The sequence below is a fragment of the Suricata suricatta genome, chromosome 9 (assembly GCF_006229205.1).
Source record: "Suricata suricatta isolate VVHF042 chromosome 9, meerkat_22Aug2017_6uvM2_HiC, whole genome shotgun sequence".
In the NCBI taxonomy this organism is placed as follows: domain Eukaryota; kingdom Metazoa; phylum Chordata; class Mammalia; order Carnivora; family Herpestidae; genus Suricata; species Suricata suricatta.
Genome location: NC_043708.1, coordinates 92,960,833 through 92,980,660, shown reverse-complemented (window position 1 = coordinate 92,980,660; position 19,828 = coordinate 92,960,833). Strand labels below are relative to the sequence as shown.

Genomic DNA, 19,828 nt, shown 5'->3' with positions numbered 1-19,828 from the left:
GAGGCTGCTCAAGTTTCTACTTAATTTTTAACTGAGTCCCTGCTTTCTACTTGCTTATTTCTGCCTTAGTCTCCACAAAAGGGCAGATTAAAAACCAGAAAATACCTCAGGGAGAAACTGTATGCAGGGTGCTGTTTCCTTCTCTGGGGTTCCCTTTGCTCTAGAACTTCGATCCTACAAGTCCAAGCAGCCTTCATAGTACTGAAGACCAATGTTTATTTCCCCAGCCTAGGAAGACTGCTATAAGCTAGGCTGCCATTCTCTGTCTGGTCACCATGACCTGCATTGCTAATTGTCAAATGCATGGGACAGGGAGGATGCAGAGAAAGAGAAAACAAACACAAAAAATTTTTAAAAACCTACAAAAAAACCCCACAAAAAAACACCTGCAGCAAATTCAGGAATCACCTCAATTCATTTCTGTTTTCTCAGGACCATAGTTTCTCAGTTCCTCGTTGCCTTGATTTTTCTCTGACACCATTTAATTTTATTCAGCTTTTATACTGGTCTTCAGTGGGCATGTCAAGCTGATTTTAGTGTAGTGTAGTCTAGACAGAGCCAAAGCAGAAGTGTCTGGCTAATGGCATCTCTTTTTACTTCCCTATTCCAAGCCAATGATAATATAGCTACTTAGGCATATATACTTCATGTTTAACTCTTCCCAATTTCTTTTATCCTCATATGTATTTAGTTGACAAATTATGTAAATTCTATCTATGAAATCTCCCTCCCACACATATTCATCCTTTACATTCTTACTACAATCACTCTGTAATGTGTATACACTTTAAACTTATCCCAGTATCTCACTGTACCTTGTAAACTTGTATGGGAAAAGTCATACTAAATGGAAATTCATTACATTACTTGCTACCTTCTAAAATCTATTCCCAGTCCCCCATTCTCTGCGTCTTCCAATGCCCACAATGCCTAAGAATGTGGGGCAAGCTTCATAACATTTATTTATGATACTCTAGTTCAAAATTATTTTTCCTATCTACTCACTTTGTAAACATATCCTATACCCCACTAGATTGGCATTATTTCCCATGGACCATAGCCCATGTATTTCTACTTCCATAATGATGCCCATAACTTACCTTTCAATCTAAATGCTTTTCTTGCCATAAACTGACCAAATTTTTAAAGTCTACATCAAATTGTACTTCATCCATAAGGATTATGTAGAGTCCTCCATGGGGTAATGTCTCTCTTCTGTGAGAACCCACTGCACTGTGCTTGCGCTCCTTGAATTAGTTCTTATTTAACTTTGCCTTACTTTATCATGAATATCATACTTATTAGTATCTCATCGAGTACCATCTTCTTCGAGGTTGTGGTCTTTATGCCATTCACTATTGTCCTATAGCACTTGGCCTGATGCCTGGGATAAGGAAGACCCTCATCAATAGAATTAAATAGAATTCTGATAACCATCAGAGGCAGAGTATTACTGGTCTGTGTACTTAGATATGTATTTGATACAGGCATGTTTATGAAAATGTTAAACATTTAATTATAACTTCTATGTTAGAAATATGCATTTCTAAGATATTTTTCAGTCAGAATTAAAGGGAAAACTCTGATTATAATGCTCAGTATACAAATACCTTTATTTTCCCAATAAAATCTGAGTTTAAGCACTTTCACAGAAAATAACCTCATTTTGTGAGCCATGTCCTGTTGTGTATTTCTCATTCTTTGAGGTGAATATCCAGGCAAGGCACAGTTGAAAAATGTAAACAAAATTCAATTAAATATGGTCCCAGAGAAGTGCAAGTCATTTAATGTTAATTTTATAATACAAATGTCTGCATCCACACAAAGGGTATGGGAAGAAATTTTAGGGCTGCATAATTCAGGTGTAATTTTTACAAGACTATGAATTGAAACCCTGGGGGTGAAAATCACTACTTACAAGGAGTATTCAGGGACAGCATCCTTGAAGGCAGGAAGCTCTCGCACATATTCATTATAAAACCATTTCACTTTGAAATGCAAATTCATATAATCGGTGCTCTTGCATAACCGCTGCTTCTCATGTTCTGTAACAGATATAATCAAACATTTAATAAAGTTTGGTCTGCCAACAATGCCGCGGTATTCCAATCGACTTTTATTAGTAGTATTTTAAAAAGGAAGAGAACAGTGTAGCTCAGGTAAAAGCAAAGTGCATTCATTGCTCAAGACAGACCTGAGATTTTACAAAATGCAAACAGAATCCCAGGTCTTCTGTAGAAAAAGTCAAGTAGCAATGAGTAGTAACTTGAATGTTCTAATGTACCTGTCCAAAAAAGGTGAGAATTCTGATATAAAGTGTTAGAAAAAAACCAAAGTTTTTCTATTTATTTGCATGCTTTCATATTTTGACTACTTTTAGCCTGATGCAAAGTTCTAGGAAGAATTAAAACTCTAAGCATGGATTAAACATGAATCAAACTAAGGAGACATAATCCTTGATAAATACTAGAAATGTGAATGAGTGGATCACATTTCTGACCTGGATATTTAACAGTGAAAGAATTAAGAGTTGAATTGGAAAGGAAATATAACTAACTTCCAAGCCAGATGATTTCTTTTCCCCCTTTTAAATTCAGCTAAAATTATTTTGCACCCTGTAGCTGTTTTGACATTTCTTTAGCAGGCTTCCCTAATATGTGACTTTTTTTTTTGCTCTAGCTTAGAAAGTATAGCTTAAAACTGTTTCTTCTTCTTCTTCTTCTTCTTTTTTCTTCTTCTTCTTCTTCTTCTTCTTTCTGTTCTTTTTTTCTTTTTAAAATATGAATATGTAGTACTGGGGAACAGTGACAAGTAATGATATTACTGAACATGTTTATCTCTGCTTCTCCCCTCCCAATATTAATATCTCTGCCAATTCTGGCTACAAGAATAGACTTAATCAACCCCCAAATATCCCAGACTATATGTTGAAGTGTCCTCTGACAAGTTCTAGATGAAATCTGTGAATAGATGAAGTCTGTGAATAGTTTTTAATCAAAGTTCTTTGATTTATAATGGAAACATTCTATACTTTACATTTCAGATTGAAAATACTAATTGAAGCAATTAAATCGTTATATACAAATTGAGGGCATCTTTGTTTTCTAAAACTTAACTACAGAAGGACTTAAATACCAATGATCAACACAAGAGGGAACACAACACCAAATCAAACATTTTCAAATTATCTAAACAACAATTAATTAAAGACAATTTGTAGAGCAGAGAGAGGGAGAGAAACACACACAAATATACACAGAGACAAAAATAAACTAGTACTTATATACTAAACTCCCAAACAAAATTATGAACTAGGCAATGTTTTGCTTCAACTCCTTACAACTTTATTTCATTCTTGCTTTCTTCATGTTAATTCTCCCCTACCCTTCTCCTCAGATATCCCTCCACACCTTAAGAGGAGACATTTAATCGACAAACTGATAGGTAGGAATTTAATGTAACACTACCCCCAAACCCAGATCAAAGAAAACTGTTGTCTTAGGACCTACACATTAAGAAGACTACTTGTTACAAATACAAACTCAAAAACTAAATAGTGATTCCTTCATCACTTGGGCTCTCACATGTGGTGCCTGCAGAGTGAGCCAGAAACCTAAACATCTGCTCTTGTGACTAACACCACCTGCTCTTTTGATTAACACCCTGTAAGCTCACAGAAACATTCTGGACTATCTTTTGTTGTATATCCTACAAACAAAAGATGACTGTGTTCAGATGCTACTAAGGCTTGTGGACTGCCATTGCTGACAACAGAAATAGATACTGCATTGGAATATGAGAAGAAATTTGAGCTATGGAAGCATTTAACTAAGAGAAAGGATAAACTAACTCACCACTTCTAACTCTGGATAGCATAAATGCAACAGATTATTGCATAACAAAGTATTATTTATAAGTTTTAAGAAGTACCCATTTTCTTTGGTTTAAATTTATACATTTGAAGGCACTCATGAATCAATAAGGCACGCAAAACAGGCACACCTGCTGGCTGGGGAACATTTTGAAACTGTCATTGAAAGGACTCTTGAAATTTGTTCATGTGTGGTTCTATATGTAATATACATGACACTTCATATTCATTGCCAACTAGCTATCTACTGACTTCTAGAATTATCAACAGTTTTATTTTTGGAATTTAAATTTATAAGATCTAACACATTAAATTTTAGCTTTATTCAAATGATTTACATAAAAAATTTATGAGATAATAATTTGCATTTTGTCCTCATTTTATTAAATATTTTTAAATATCTTAGAAGAAAAGAGTATTTTTCAAACTATATATGAACTATATCTGAAAGTACACTTGGAAATAATTTTAAAACTTTTGTATGTATAGTTTACATTAAATTACATCTTTATTCAATTCATGTCCTTTTTGAATGCAATAATATCTTATTTTTAATCCTTTATATATTAAGAATGTGTGTAAACTGAGATTGGATATGAAAAATCTAAGTGGATCTCAGAAAAGAAAAAAAAGACTGAAAAGAAATAGTTAAAAATTCAGTGATAAGATACACTTTTTAAAATTTTACAGAAAAGAGAATCTTAAGCAGACCCCACACTCTGTGCAGATAAAGGATTGGATGCCATGACCCCGGGATCATGACAAGAGCCAAAATCAAGAGTCAGATGCTAAGCAACTCAGCCACTCAGACACACCTATACTTAAAAGTTTTAAACCAGGAAAAAAATTAAAGAAAGGAGATATCATGTAACTTGGAGAAGGCTGTATTATTTGGCATGACTGTAAACAGAATGCAAAACATTTAAAATAGTTTATTATAACTGCCTAATTAGTAACTGTCCTGATATAAAGATGAAAATGCACATTTTCTGAAAGAAAAATATAATTTATGACACTTACAGCTTTACTTTGAAAACCTAAACACTGCCATCCAGAACACCTAAATATACATATTAATTATTAAGTTGTATTATCTTTGATATTTTACCAACATTTGGCATATTAAAGAAAAAATGTTGCATAATTTTTTAATCTTGTCAATATAAAAGCCCATTTATTTGTTGAGGTAGGAAGATAGAACTACATTTTATTCAATAGTTTGTTAGCTTGATTTAGAAATTATAAATATTTAGGTCTGTGGTACCCAGGGCTCCAGGTGTGCTCTTGACTTTGCAAATATGAGTGAATCTGACTTTATGTGTTACCTCTTCCAAGAGTGTTTGCACATTAAGAGAATACTGAAGGTAAGGTAACCCAGTTTCAGCTAAAACCAAGACCGTATATTGAGCATTTATCTTGTGTAGGTCACACAGGAGGGACTACGGATATGAAGATGAAGGACTCACGTGCATAGACCTCAGGAAGGGTGACATGTAATACAACATGTAATATAACATGGCAAGTGACATGATGTGATATGCAGTGGGGAATGCTGTTTCTTGGAGGACATGAATTTAGCCCCAATTTTGTGCTTTAGGTGAACACTTAAATAGAGAAATGATTTATGATTAGTGGTTCATTGCACAAGGAAGAATTTGAAACAAAGGATATGTATCATATAAAACAAGACATTTTACTTTGAAGAAGTACTATTTTATATTTATATATATATATATATATATATATACACACATATATATATATCTTTCATGAAACTCCATGTTTTCAATTAAGACTTTGGGTTTTTTTTTTCCTTCTCTCTACTCAGAGTTTTACATATTTTAGTAGTGAATTTGAGTGAACCTTGAATTTATATTGTACCATAAAAAGAAGTAGTTTACCAATCTTTGCTCCCTATAATGAAATCATCTCTATACTTTAGAAAGCAGGTAAAAGCCAGCTGTGGGCAGTGTCCCTGTCAGTTTTTCAGGTAAGACTTTCAACGTATTTGCATAATCCATGTACACTTCACTTCCACAATTACAGATGTCTTTCCTCCTTCCCTACGTGGGTACTCTGTTTAAAACATAGAGAACACCCCCAACTCATTCTCCTCAACTCTGAAAGCTTCCTGAATTCCTACATTCCCCTCTTTCCTGCTGTTCCCATAGTTCCAGAAAACAATTACCTCTACATATTGAATTTTCTGTAGCCCCATAGTAGCCAGGCTACTTTCCCTTCTTCCCCACCTCCCAAGTTTCTCCACTGTGGATCAGTATGGGAAAGGAGATAGGAAGGATACCAGTGATTCTTTCGCAAAATGAAATCTAGTACTGCTCTAGAGAACACACTCTAGTTCTGGAGAGCATATGGAATAGCCCAAACTATCAGTTTTATCAGCCTCTTTGTAGAAAATAAATTTAGATGATTACTATTAGTTTTCTCCTTATAGAAATGCTTTCCATCCATATCAATTCTTTTTTATTCCTGGAAGTCATATTTCTCATGCACTATCAACCGATATTTACTGTGAATTAGAACAGGAGACCAGTAACATCTGTTCTCATATTCTGCCAGTTCAACAAGAATAACTGATATCTTACATGCATTATGCACTTCAGCTGATACAGCAAGAGGTTTTCAGTTTATTGAGTCAGTTGGTGATGTAGGCTTGATCTTCAGGAAAATGCAAACAAAATTGGAGAGGGTATGCTCCTGCATAATAAAGCCCACTTGGGATGTTTGTCTTTAAGTAGCAAATATTAATTATAATTTAAACATTTTTTAGCAGTGACTTATAATCATCATAAACCTCAGGATTAGTGGTGGATTTAACTACCTGGCTACCAAGCCATGTTCTTTTCTTCACAGACATACAACCAAACCATACTTCTCAACATTTCTTGAAATAGGGCTAGACTGTCACTAAACTTTGGGTCAAAGCAATGTATGCCATTTCTAGTCTTGTCTTGAAACACCTACTGTGAAATAATCCTCTTTTCCCTCATTTGCTAGACAGATACAGATGATCCAACTGAGGATTTCAAGGCTCTATGGAATCACAGAGCCACTGGAAGGTAAAAGTCTGGGTCCCTGAGCCAATTCTCAGAAGAGAGTTGCTGAATCAGAAATACCTACTTGGGACTTACACAAGTGAGAAACAAACTGATAATGTATTAAATTGTTTGTTATGGAGTGAGGCTACCTGGAATTACATTCTATTGCATTACATAAAGGTTTAAAGATTGAGACCCACTTGCTAGTTAACCTTCAAACTGCTTTCTAAGTTCCTACTTCTTTTATATATTCTGTATATATGGGTATACATATTCAGGCTATCCCCCTGCTCTGTGGAACTATGTGAGTGAAACTACCTCTGGCAGACCCCACTATGAATTCATCCACCGTCACATAGGAAATCAGTTCATCAAACTTGTTAAGTTTGTTAAGAAAGCAATAAATAGGCTCTGAGAGAGGAAGAATAATAGAAGTAAAATACACAGGCTTTATGCATAGATTAATGCCACTTCTTATTATTCTGTCAGCTTATTTCATACTTGTGGGGTTTCTGCTATATTCTGAGTAGTTATTATTACCACTTTAATGACTCTATAAAAAGGGAGCTGTTATTGTTCCAAAATCCACATGCCTGTTTTTCTTGTGCCTTTATATATCCTTCCCATAATGTGTAATTATATATTATAAAGAGACAATTCAAATAAACTACAATTACATCCCAACTACCACCTACCAAATATCAGTGTAAGAAATCATATCAAATTCAAAACTTTCTTCAAATTATCTTTAATTCCACTCAAATTATCCTCTGCTTGGTGCTTGATTGCAGTTATCTCATGGAAGGTAAATGACTCTTAGAATTTATTTAGCTATCAATCCTCCTACATTTTTAATTTTGGCAACCAAGATTTAACTAGCTCATTACACCTACCAAGTAAAACCTTTAGTTTTCCAAATAATTTTGGACAATAATTTTGTACAAAATGTAATCTTTGACATTCAATGATAAGTATGAATATTTTACTACCAATATAAAAATGGTTTGCTGAGGCGCCTGGGTGTCTCAGTTGCTTGAGCTTCTGGCTTTGGCTCAGGTCATAATCTCGCGGTTCATGGGTTTGAGGCCTGCATCAGGCTCTGTGCTGAAGCTAGCTCAGAGCCTGAAGTGTCTTTGGATTCTCTCTCTCCCTCTCTCTCTGACCCTCCCCTGCTCACGCTTGCTTGCTCACTCTCTCTCTCTCAAAAATAAATAAAACATTAAAAAAATGGTTTGCTAAAATTCTCCAAAGAAGCTTGGCAACTTGGAAGTATATGCCTATTTTCCTTTAGATGGTATTTATGAGCATTTACTTGAAAAGAATCCATCTTTTCTGAAAGTTGATGTTTATGCATGGGATTTCCTAGATAATACAGAAACGTACAATTGTGTCTAGTACATAGGATGACGTGGCATACACTCAAACTATTCTCATGTCCAAAGCGAATGTGCTGCCATCAACCATCACAGTGTGATTTTCTAGTGCTCAGTTCTTAGTTTTATTGCATAAATATGGTGTTGCCCTATATTGGTAGTATACAATTTTTTAAGACTATCTTAAACATCGGTGTGAGTATTTTATGCTCTGCTTTAAGAGGTGATGGTATGGAAGCTCTGGAAGGAATGTCAAGTACTAAACTGGTATTAGGGGCCCAATGACATGATGTTTTGTGAGATATCATGCGCTTACAGATCTAAAACCATATTACCTAAAACCTTTGGTTCTAAAAATGATTATGTTTCAAACATATATATTAGACACATACAAACATCTATTAAATATAACCACAAATTTATATTAACTAGATATAGTTGGGAATCATGGGATCCTTTTTATACAATGAAAGTGCTAAACCATGTAATTAAAAATGAAAAAGAGAATACGAGTTATAGTTTCCCATTTTAAAATAGCTCTCTAAAGGTATTGTAATATCCATTCATCTTTGGTCTGAGAATCATCTAAATTTCTGATTGCCAAAGTAAGCCATGGTATTAATAAGCTATAAAGCTCTGAATAAAATAAAAATTAAAATATATACATATATATGTACATATGTATATATACACATATACACACACATATATACGTATGTATACACACACACACATATATAACATGTAGCAAAAAGTAATTTGGACCAATGTACAGCTTCCAGGGAGAAAAATCAGCCAACAAGAGAAAAGATTAAGTACAACAGTAAATTACTGTAATCAACTTTCCTAACTTCAATGACCACAAAGTAACAAATATCATTAGTTTTTGTAGAGTAAGAAAAAATACTAGTTTCTTTCATGACACATTTCTGATAACTCAGCCTTAGCAGAACACTAGGAAAAAGAAAAGCCAATAAAATCTGCCTTACTCCATGGCCACTAAAACTGATGCTAGAGGCAGCTTTACTTTTGTGAGGGAGTAGCTAACAGTTCTCATTATAAAAGCAACATATCCCTCAGCAGAATCCCAGAATGAATCCAGGTTTTCCAGGTGCATTAAACCAGGAATGATGTGGAATCAGACATACTTCATAGACACATTCTCTTATACATCCGTGGTGAGTTTAGAATATATCAACCCACAACCTAGACTGGTGGGTTTAGAATAAGATCAGTTCTTTCCAGTGGAACTCAAACCTCCTGAACCTCTCTCAGTGTCATCCAAAACATGAACTTTTTCTATTTCTGGGGAAAAATGAGTTCTGCAATTTGGTCACCTTTACTTTAAAATTTTCCTTGCCAAATTTAAGTAGCACAATACCAACACTTCATCTATGATCTTCATCTATGACACAAATTCCTATACCTCTGAGGTGTTCTGATGCCAACTCAGTGGAGCTACTTTCTGATAACACCCAAAATGGAGAACAAACCAGTTCATGGCCTTGGAAAATCAGGGAGCAGTATGGAGACAAGACCACATAATCTGGTGCTAGGAACCTAGAGATGGATAGTTGTAAGGGGAAAAGTGGGAAGGGATGAGAAAGAGCATTCAAATTCAGAGACGGCCGAAAGGCTGCAACATAATGGTGAAATAACAGGCACCATGATACGCTATTGGAATTAATTGACAAGTCATGGAGAAAGTGTGATTGACAAGTTCAAAGAGATACAAGGAAACTAGTGTGGCTAACACAGAGCTGGGTGGGCCTGAGTGTTGACATCTGATTTCAGAGGAAAGCCAAGCCCAAATCACACAGGATCTTGTAGCCTACGAATAAGGACCTCTCCTCCTAAGAGCTATTCAATAACACTGGAAGATTCTGGTGTAATTTCCATTTGTAAAGTATCATTTTGATTGATGTCTGGAGACACCAGGAGGGTATAAAGGAGGCTACCACAGCAGAACAAGCAATGGGTGGGGCATCTTAGATGGGGGTGGTAACAGTGATGATTGTGGTTGAAGTGGTGAGACATGGGGTCAATCTTGGTTGTCTGTATTTCCATTTCATAACCATGCCTGTCCTCTCTTTCCTTTCTAGATAAAACTCTCTAAGAACAAGTAGGAAAATTTAATACAATTTTGATTTCCCCACACTATCTTGTCTGCTTAGAACCATCAATGGATGGATAGACAGATAAAAGAATGGAAAGACTATGCGGCTTTTTTGCCATGTCTGTTCTATCATTTTTCTCCTCAGTCTTGCTGAGAATGGAGTAGGTCATCAATGCGACTGTGAGAGGACGTGCCTGACATTAGACTTGGTCTGTAAGTTTGCTAGTTTATAATTTCTCATGGAGGAAAAGCCACTGCTTTGTCTTAAAAGGTCAAACTGTCTGTAGCAAAATAAAAGGCCCTGTTTACTTATGTCAGTTTTTAAATTAAGTATTGTCAATGAAATATAAAGAATTTTACTCCCACATACATAACTTACAAAAGCCACTAACAAATAATCAGTTTCATGTAGTCCTCAGAAGTTTATACCTTTTATTGCAATAATGTTTTTTGTAACTTGTCCTTAAAAGATTCAAATATTTATGGATTTTACTTCTCGTAGCTCTCTGTACTTTTTCTTGTTATTTATTTAGATGTAACTTGTAGTTGAGACTCTTTTTCAGGATAAGATTGACTTTTATCAATATGCAAAGATACAAAGTAGTGATTATTCTTTTTGGTAGATTTCAATAAAGTGATTTTTTTCCTTAGCTTTCTGAGTTGCCATGATCTCTTTATTCCTTATAAAAGAAAATAACTAATTGGTAATTCATTATTATTGGTGAAAAATACTTCAGTAGACTTATATTTTAGCCAAAAGTGGTTCAAACATCCTAAATATTTGCTTACTTTTAATTTTATTATTGGTGGTAATTTTTTTAAGTTCATGAATAAATTCTTTGGTAATTCCCAAAAGAGACAATAGCCTTAAAACATATGAAAAATGCCTACCTTCATTCATAAAATTTAAAATAAAAATTTAATGAGATGATATTTATCTTTCAGTCTACAAAAGATAAAAAAATATATAAAGTCATATATATAATATATTAAGTTTCGCTTTTCTGGGGAAAACTGGCAATATATATCAAAATTTTAAATGCATGGATTTTTCAGGCAATTCTATTTCTTAGAATTTGGTTTACAAATGTATGGGCACATGTAACCAAAAAGTAGGGGTTTATAGGTATTTAATTAGCAAAATATTAACAATAGTCTAAATACATACTGATATAGAAAAAATAAGTATATTTTATATACCCATTCAATTGAAAACAAAATTATAATAAAAAATGAGGTTAATTTAAATGTGTTTATATAATATTAGCCCCAAATTATATTGTTAAGTAAAATAGGCAGGTGTTAGAGAGTATAAATGTATTCTACCAGTGGTATGAAAAAGAAAGAGGTGTGTGTGTGAGTGTGTGTGAGTGTGTATGCACGCACGTACATACAGACAGACATACATAAGTAGGCTTAGAACATTTCTGGAATTACAGAAGGAATTGAAAACAGTGATAATCTTTAGGGAAGACTGGTCTGATATCAAAGATAATCTTTTCATACAATATTCTTTTGCACTAATTGTTTTAACCAAGCTGACATTTTCAAAAACAAATACCTGATTTAAAAAGTACAACTAGAGGGGCACCTGGGTGGCTCAGTAGATTAAATGTCTGACTTTAGTGAGGTCATAATCTCACTGTTACCTAGTTTAAGCCCCGTGTCAGGCTCTGTGCTGACAGCTCAGAGCCTGGAGCCTGTTTCAGATTCTGCATCTTCCTTTCTGTCTCTGCCTTTCCCCTACTCATTCTCGCTTTCTCAAAAATAAACATTAACAATTTTAAAAATAAAAAATACTAGAAACACTAATGAGAAAAATAGAAAATTTAGGAAAATAAATCAGTAATTTGAAGAAAAGCTTAATAAAATCTTCCAGAATGAAGGGGTAGTTGTTGGACCAGAAAATTTTAGAATGAATGATTGACAAAGCAATCAGAGAGACTTCCACTGTTAGAGATCCAGCATGAGAGAAAAAAGTCAAACAAATGGGAGAATCAATAATAAAAGGCACAAGAAAACTATCTTGCAGTGGGACAGAGAAGAAAACAAGTATGAAGTTAAAAAATTCTCCACTAATGAAAAGATACTTACATCTAGATATTAGTAAATAGATACATTTGCCAAAATGTCTGAAGGACAAAATACAGAAAAAATTCTTAGAGGCTTCTAAACAGGAAAATAAACATATAAAATCAAAACAGGCTGGCTCTGTCTTTTCTATCCAGTAGGATGCGCTAAGGAAACAAGAAATACAGAGTCAGGAGAGTACAATCTGCTAAGGACTGAGGACCTGTATATTCAGTCTTATTTTTGACAGGAAGGCAAAGTAGATATTCTGAAACCATCTGGTTCCACTAATAAACCAGATGTGGTTTATTGGACGTGGAGGGACTGGTGCCTTCTTCCCGAACACCATGGGGATAAAGCTGGAAAGCCATACACTTTTATCATGAATCACTGTGTTTCATTATAGAAATAAATCTACTGGACACAAGAAGTTTCTATGTTAAAACCTCTCTCTTACGCCAGATTTATGGCAGATTCAGAAATCTAATTAAACAGGAATTATAATTTTTATTAAAGGATGAAAGAGCTACCACCAACCTATGCCAAGAAAAATGTTGAATGGAGAGATCCAAAAGTTACTGTGGTTATCTCTGGATGACTCTCTTCCTCTAAATACTCGTTTGTATTTTAATAAGAATTATTTTTCATGTTTATTTTGGAAATAAGGGGACATATTCATTGTAAAAATTCAATCAGTACAGGAAAGTTCACAGAAGAAATAAGGATTACCAGAAATACCATGATTCACAAATTTGCTATTAAACTATGACTCAATGCCCTTCAATATAAAGCTCTGTGAATTATGTATCTCTAAATATATGTGTACAGTTTGTGTAGTTTGTTTTATAACTCAGTCCTTTTACTCAACATCTTTCCAACTCGATACAATTAGATTTATATCATAATTTAAAATGACTTTCAAGAAACTATGCTTTGTCTACCCTTGGGTATGCAATTTAAATATTAGTTACTATTTTTTAGATCTGATTTCAGGGTCTAAGCTCTTTCTGCTATGTCACACAACTTAGTCAAGGGTGGTGTGGTGTTCACATAAAAAACAAGTTTTAGGTGGACTTTAGAACTAAAATTTAAACGTAAATCAAGAAGCTTTTAGAAGAAAACAGGAGAGACTATTTTCATGTTTTTAGATATACAAAGATTACTTAAAAAGAGCAGTAACTAGAAAGACATCACAGTTACAATGAAGAATTTCTATTTATCTACAGACATTAAGAGAGTAAAAAAGCCATAGAATGAGAGAAAATATTTGCAATACAAATATCCAACAAAAGGCTAACATCTACAATACATACATTTTTAAAATATTAAGACTGTCTGACAACTCAATGAAAACATGGCCAAAATATTGAAAAGGTAGTTCACAAAAGAAATATCCAAATGGCCAATAAGCCTATGAAAAAAATGGTCCACTTTATTAGTTACCAGGGAAGTGGAAATTAAACCACAATTTTAACTGAATGCCATTACATACCTACCAAAATGGCTAGAACAAAAAAGAAAAAAGATAACACCAAGTTGGTGAAGATATAAATCAAAACTTTTATATACTGTTGGTTAGAGAGATAATTAGTATAATCAATTTGGAAAACTATTTTGTAATATCTACTAAACTGAGTATTTGCATCCCTATGACCTAGTAGGTTCACTCCTTAAGTATATCCATGACAGATCTGTCATATATATATACATATATATTCTTTCAGTGAATATATTCATTGAAAGAACATTCATAGCAGCACAATTTATAATAGCCTAAAATCAGAAACTATCCAAATATACTTCAACAGTAAAATGCATAAACAGCTACATATTTGTTCACTGGAATACAATACAGTAGCAAGAATGAACAAAGTATAAATATATGCAACAATATGCACCAAACATTTTTATGTGTAAAATCTCTCCCCCCCCAAAATAATGCTTAGTGCACAAAATGGAATGTACCCTATGATTTGATCAAAATGAAGTTCCAGAATAGGCAAAACTACTCTATGGTGTTAGAAGTCAAGGTTATGAATAATTTTATTAGAATGATTAGGTATTGACTGGAAAGAAGGTGGTGGGGACTTCTGAGTTTCAATTAATAGTTAAGTTCAGCGTGTGAAAATTTATTCAGCTGGACACCTGTGTTTTGTGCACTTTATGTATCCTATAGTTCAATAATATGTTTACTTAGTAAAAATAAATTCTATTATTTAGGCAATGATCAGTAATTCAAAGTATTTCATGTACTTGAAGATTTATGAACACAGAAGTTGCATGATATCAATGGCACTATGTCTAGACAATGTCACACTACACATATTATAAAAGATACAAATACTTTGGCATATTTTCTGTACTTAGAACTTAACATCAATAGAATTACCACCTGAAAGCTAAAAATACTAGTAAGGGGTCCTCACGAGGCCCAGAATAATGGACATTCAGGATTCCAGGATGATGTCATCCAGTGATGACATGGATGTCAAACCAGGAGAATGACCAAGCTGGATACTGATTTGGGATTGGGTGGATGTGGCTGGAGCATTTCAAAATGATTACAACCGGTATTTCAAGTATGTCAGTGTCAAGAAAGGGACATCACGGGAATTTCTATGGTGCTGGCAGTGTATGTGCTTTTCAACTACTGTCACTGTTAGAAGGAACTCAAACATGAAGATCTACCCAATTACCACTGAGGCACCCAGTGTGGAGGCACATTCTGCATTCCCGAATCCTGGTATCCTTGAATCCTATCATAACCTAATTGAGAATTAACATTCAATAAAGATCACTGATAAAAACAAATACATACACTAGAAAAATACTTTGTATCTTTTAATTACATTTTAAACATTATTTCTATAGAATCCATCTTCCACTTATATGTATTTATCATTGTTTAATCTAATAAATTTTACTCTTTAGGTGAAAGTTCAGACAAATAGAATCAATATATTTAGATTTATATATATATATATATATATATAAAAGTGCAGACTTTTCTTTTCTCTTTCTCTATTTATTCATGCTACACTGTAATTCAATTCAACTCAACAAGTGCTATTGGTTCTAATGTACAAACCACTATTCTTCATGCTGTGAGGATACAAAGGATGCTTAGCAGAGACTCCCCACATTTAAACAACAGTGTATAGAAAGACTAATCTGTCCTTTGGGTTATAGATACATTAATAAACTCAATAGAGCAAGGAAGCCTGAAGACATAGATTTCAGTCTTCGCTGTATCAATTACTGGTTTTGTTAGTTCGGGCAAGCCGTTCTTCGCCAAGAAGTGTTTCCTTTTACAGTAAAGGGGACTGTAACTATAACATCCTTTCAGTTTTTTGGAGGTGGAGGGGGGAAATCCAGCGATATAACATATAAATGCTATCACTGAAATAGACTTTATAAGTGGCAGTAATAGTTATTGTGATTCTAAGAACCACCACCATGTGAGAAGGCTATTACATTAATTTGGTTAAATAGGATCAAAAGCATGGACTAGATATGATGGTGGCAGGAAATGACATTGTTTAGTCCATTCTTTATCTCCATTTTTCAGAAATGATGAAATTTGTAATATTTTAATTTGATATATACAAAAATTATATAAAAGTTACAAGTATAATGGACTCTCATATATTCTTTACTAAGACCCAAGAATGGTTAATATTTTGTCAAATTTACATTATGTCCCTATTACACATTTATACATATATTCCATATATTTCATATATGCACATAGACATACAAACATAATTCTCATTATATATTTTTATTATATATAAAATATAATTCTCATTTATATATAATTTATAATTATATGTAATTAATTATATATAATTCATATACATGTTTGTATAATTCTTATATATAATGCAATTATATATAGTTCTTATATTTGTTCATATTTATGTATGTTTATGTGCATATATATGAAATATATGGAATGTATGATATATATGTGAAATAGAGACATAAGGCAAACTTGGCAAAATATTAAACACTGTTGGGTCTGAGTAAAGAATGATAGTCCATTATACTTTTGTGTAACTTTTATAAAATTTATTATATTACATCAAAGTAAAATATCACAAATTTCCCTTTTTCTGAAAAATGGAGATAAAGAATAAACTAAACAGTGTCATCTCCTGCCCCCATATCTAGTTCATGAAATACATTAAGAAAATATTTATTACCTTCTATTTTCAGCAATGTATACTAAATTTTGTTATATTAATTTTTTGGCATCTATGCTTCTTTTTGTATCTATTAATATGTTCTATAATATTAACATGTTTCCTAATATTAAACTAGCTTTTTTTCTTGGTCTGTTTAGGCTTCTAGAACAAAGTATCAGAGATTGGGTGGCTTATAAACAGCAAGTGTTTCTCACAGTTCTGCAGGCCAGAAAGTCCAAGATCAAAGCACCAACATGGGTCATGTTTCTGGTAAAGTCCTTTTCCAGTTTGCAGACTGCTGATTGTAGCTTTGAAGGGTTGAAGGAGCAAGGAGGTTTTTTAGTTTTGTTGTTATTTTGGGTTTTTTTTGAGAGAGAGAATGAACAAGTTGTGGAGGGGCAGAGAGAGAGGGAGACAGAATCCCAAGGAGGCTCTCTACTGTCAGCTACCATTGTGTAAGTTAACAGAGCACAGAGCCTGATGTAGGGCTCGAACTCATGAACTGTGAGATCATGACCTGAGCTGAAGTCAAAGTCGGATGCTTAACTGACTGAACCACTTAGGCATCCCCCTAGAGATTTTTTTTTTTTAAATAAAGGCAATAATCACATTCACTAGGACTTTATCCTCATGACTTAATTATCTCTCCAAATTCTCTCCTCCCAATACCATCGCATTGGGCATGAGGTTTCAGTGAAATTTGAAGGACACAAAGATTCAAACAATTAACACCTTTCATCCTTGAACTAAATGCTATTTGACCATGATTATTTTTACAATATGGATTTTGATTTTGTCTGCTAATATTTAACACTTCTGCATCAATATGTTAAATGTGATCAATAAAAAAATGAAAAAGCTTAAATTGAACTATTTCCAAAAAATTTGTATTTTTCTAGGAAATTACCAATCTTATTTCATTTTTCACATTTATTTGTATATAGTTTTGCACAGTAGTCTCTTCTGAATTTTTAAATTTGCTTTTTAAAAAATTTTCAGTGGCTATTTTTCACATAAAGTATTTTATTTGATGTATCTGTGCTTTTTCTCCTCTTTCCTTGACTAAATTATCTGAAAGTTATCCAAATTTTTCATAAACTAGAATTTTTACGTATTGTCTCTACCTCATTTGCTTTTACCTTTTTTAATCTTCTTCCTTATTAATTCTTTTGGTTTTCTTTGTTGCTTTTCTTCTAGATTTTACATTGAGTACACAACTCACTTATTTTCTTACATTTTTATTGATCCAAGTGCTTAGAACTAAGTATTTCCTTTGATCAGTACTGAAAATATAACCTATATATCCACGTAATATTTTTATTATCATTATTCTTTTCTAAACTCTGTAATTTGAGTTTTTATTTTCTTCTTTCATCTAAGAACAGAAAATGTGTAGTTTAATTTTCAGTTGGACCTTTCTTCATTATTAATATCTAGTTTATTGTATTTTGGTCAGGGTATTCTTTTATACTTGTACCATATGGAATTTTTAATGCTTTTTTGTGATCTAATAACTGACCACATATATAACAATTGTATATTTTTCTTTGTCAGAACACACACATCTCTCTCTCTCTCTCTCTCTCTCTCTCTCTCTCTCTCTCTCTCTGACATCTGTATGTTGTTTTTCCCCTTGATCCTATCTTGGTCATCTTTGTTTTAGTCATAGCTCTACAGTTTATCAATTAAGTGCTTACCGTAAATTCTTTAGCTGGAGTTTCCTCAGTCATCTTTGATGGATAGAGCTCTATTACTAATAGATGACCCATGAAGGGTTCATGGATATACAATCCTTTGTTTACTGTTTCTTCTCTTGAGTTTCTTCAAAACATTGTGTTACTAATGTTGTCTTTTTTTTATTTCTTGCGGCATCTGATGGTAACTGATATTTTTTCCCTTTCATTTGTTCTTTGTGTCTAGATATCCTCTTGATATTGTCTCTATCTTTAAAATCTAATCATTTTAACAGAATCTATTTCAGAGTTTTATTTCTTTGTTTTAGTTTTTGTCAGGGATACCAATTATAAATGTTGGAAATTATCACTTGCTAGTACTATCTCATACTGACCTCTTGCTCAGCTGGGAAGTCATGCTAATGGCTTCTTGTATTTTCATATTAACTCTTACCCTAAGCAAACCCGAAGGCTGAGATCCCTATTTTAATCATGTCAACATGTATATGTCAGTTTCTGCAAAAAGTAGGAGCTCAAAAAGCTTTAAATAAATGAATCAGAATTCATCATAAGGGACAAGGGATTGGCTAAGTAAACTATATATAGCGTACCATTGAATAAATTATCTTCAAATGTATTCTTGGTAACAGAATACATAGGATGATTAGAAGATTAGTGGAGTCACAAAATATTATAATTCCTTTGAAACCTGGGATTTACCCTATTGTCTTCATTATCTCATTAGTTGTGTCCTTTTGGCTCATTTATTGTTCTTTCAAGTTGAAGTACTTCTCAGACAAATCCAAAAAGCAAATAACAACTGCATCAATACATACTGAAATCATAGGACACTGAAAGCTGCCATCAGATATGTATTATCAATTTAATACACAGAAAAATTCTGTATAACAAATCAGCTTTCATTATCCTTGGAGCCAAACATAAATGAAAATTTTAGTAAAGCATGTTATTGCAGACACTCTAAGATATAGAGAAAATGTGTGAATACCTCTGAAATTATTTATTTTTAAAAAGAGATCCATTTGTGAGTCCTTAATATTTTTTCATCAGTCAGGAAAAAGTCAATAAAGTTGAATTACCCTTAGCATTACACTGATTTACTTTCATTTTATACTGAAATATCCAACAAATTTATCTGAAGCAGGACTGTCTTATAACATGTGTATGGTTGCTATTGAGAACTTAAGGTAGCCAAATGAAATTTTGGTTAAAATGCTTTTAAACTTAAGATATGTGCAGTCTCTTGTGCTGAATATAGCCACTAAAGACTTTCAAAACTATGTTTTACTCAGATACAATGAGCTTTCATCCTTTTAGAAGAAAAAAAAACGTTAACTCCAAAAAATGCACCTCAACCTGATGCTTTATCTACAATGTTAATAAATATTTGATTATAATATTTATTTTCAAGATTAGAAAATTATTAATACTTCACTAAAATATCAATATAAAAACAATTCG

At 33.1% G+C, this 19,828-nt stretch overlaps 1 protein-coding gene across 1 annotated transcript in view; it reads right to left on the bottom strand.

Annotated features, from left to right (window-relative positions):
* Positions 1 to 19,828, bottom strand: part of UNC13C (unc-13 homolog C) — a 593,765-nt gene that overhangs the window by 139,523 nt on the left and 434,414 nt on the right. The window contains exon 22 of the mRNA XM_029952367.1: positions 1,919 to 2,045. Within this exon, the coding sequence (XP_029808227.1) occupies positions 1,919 to 2,045 (127 nt within the window). The remainder of the gene's footprint in view (positions 1 to 1,918; positions 2,046 to 19,828) is intronic.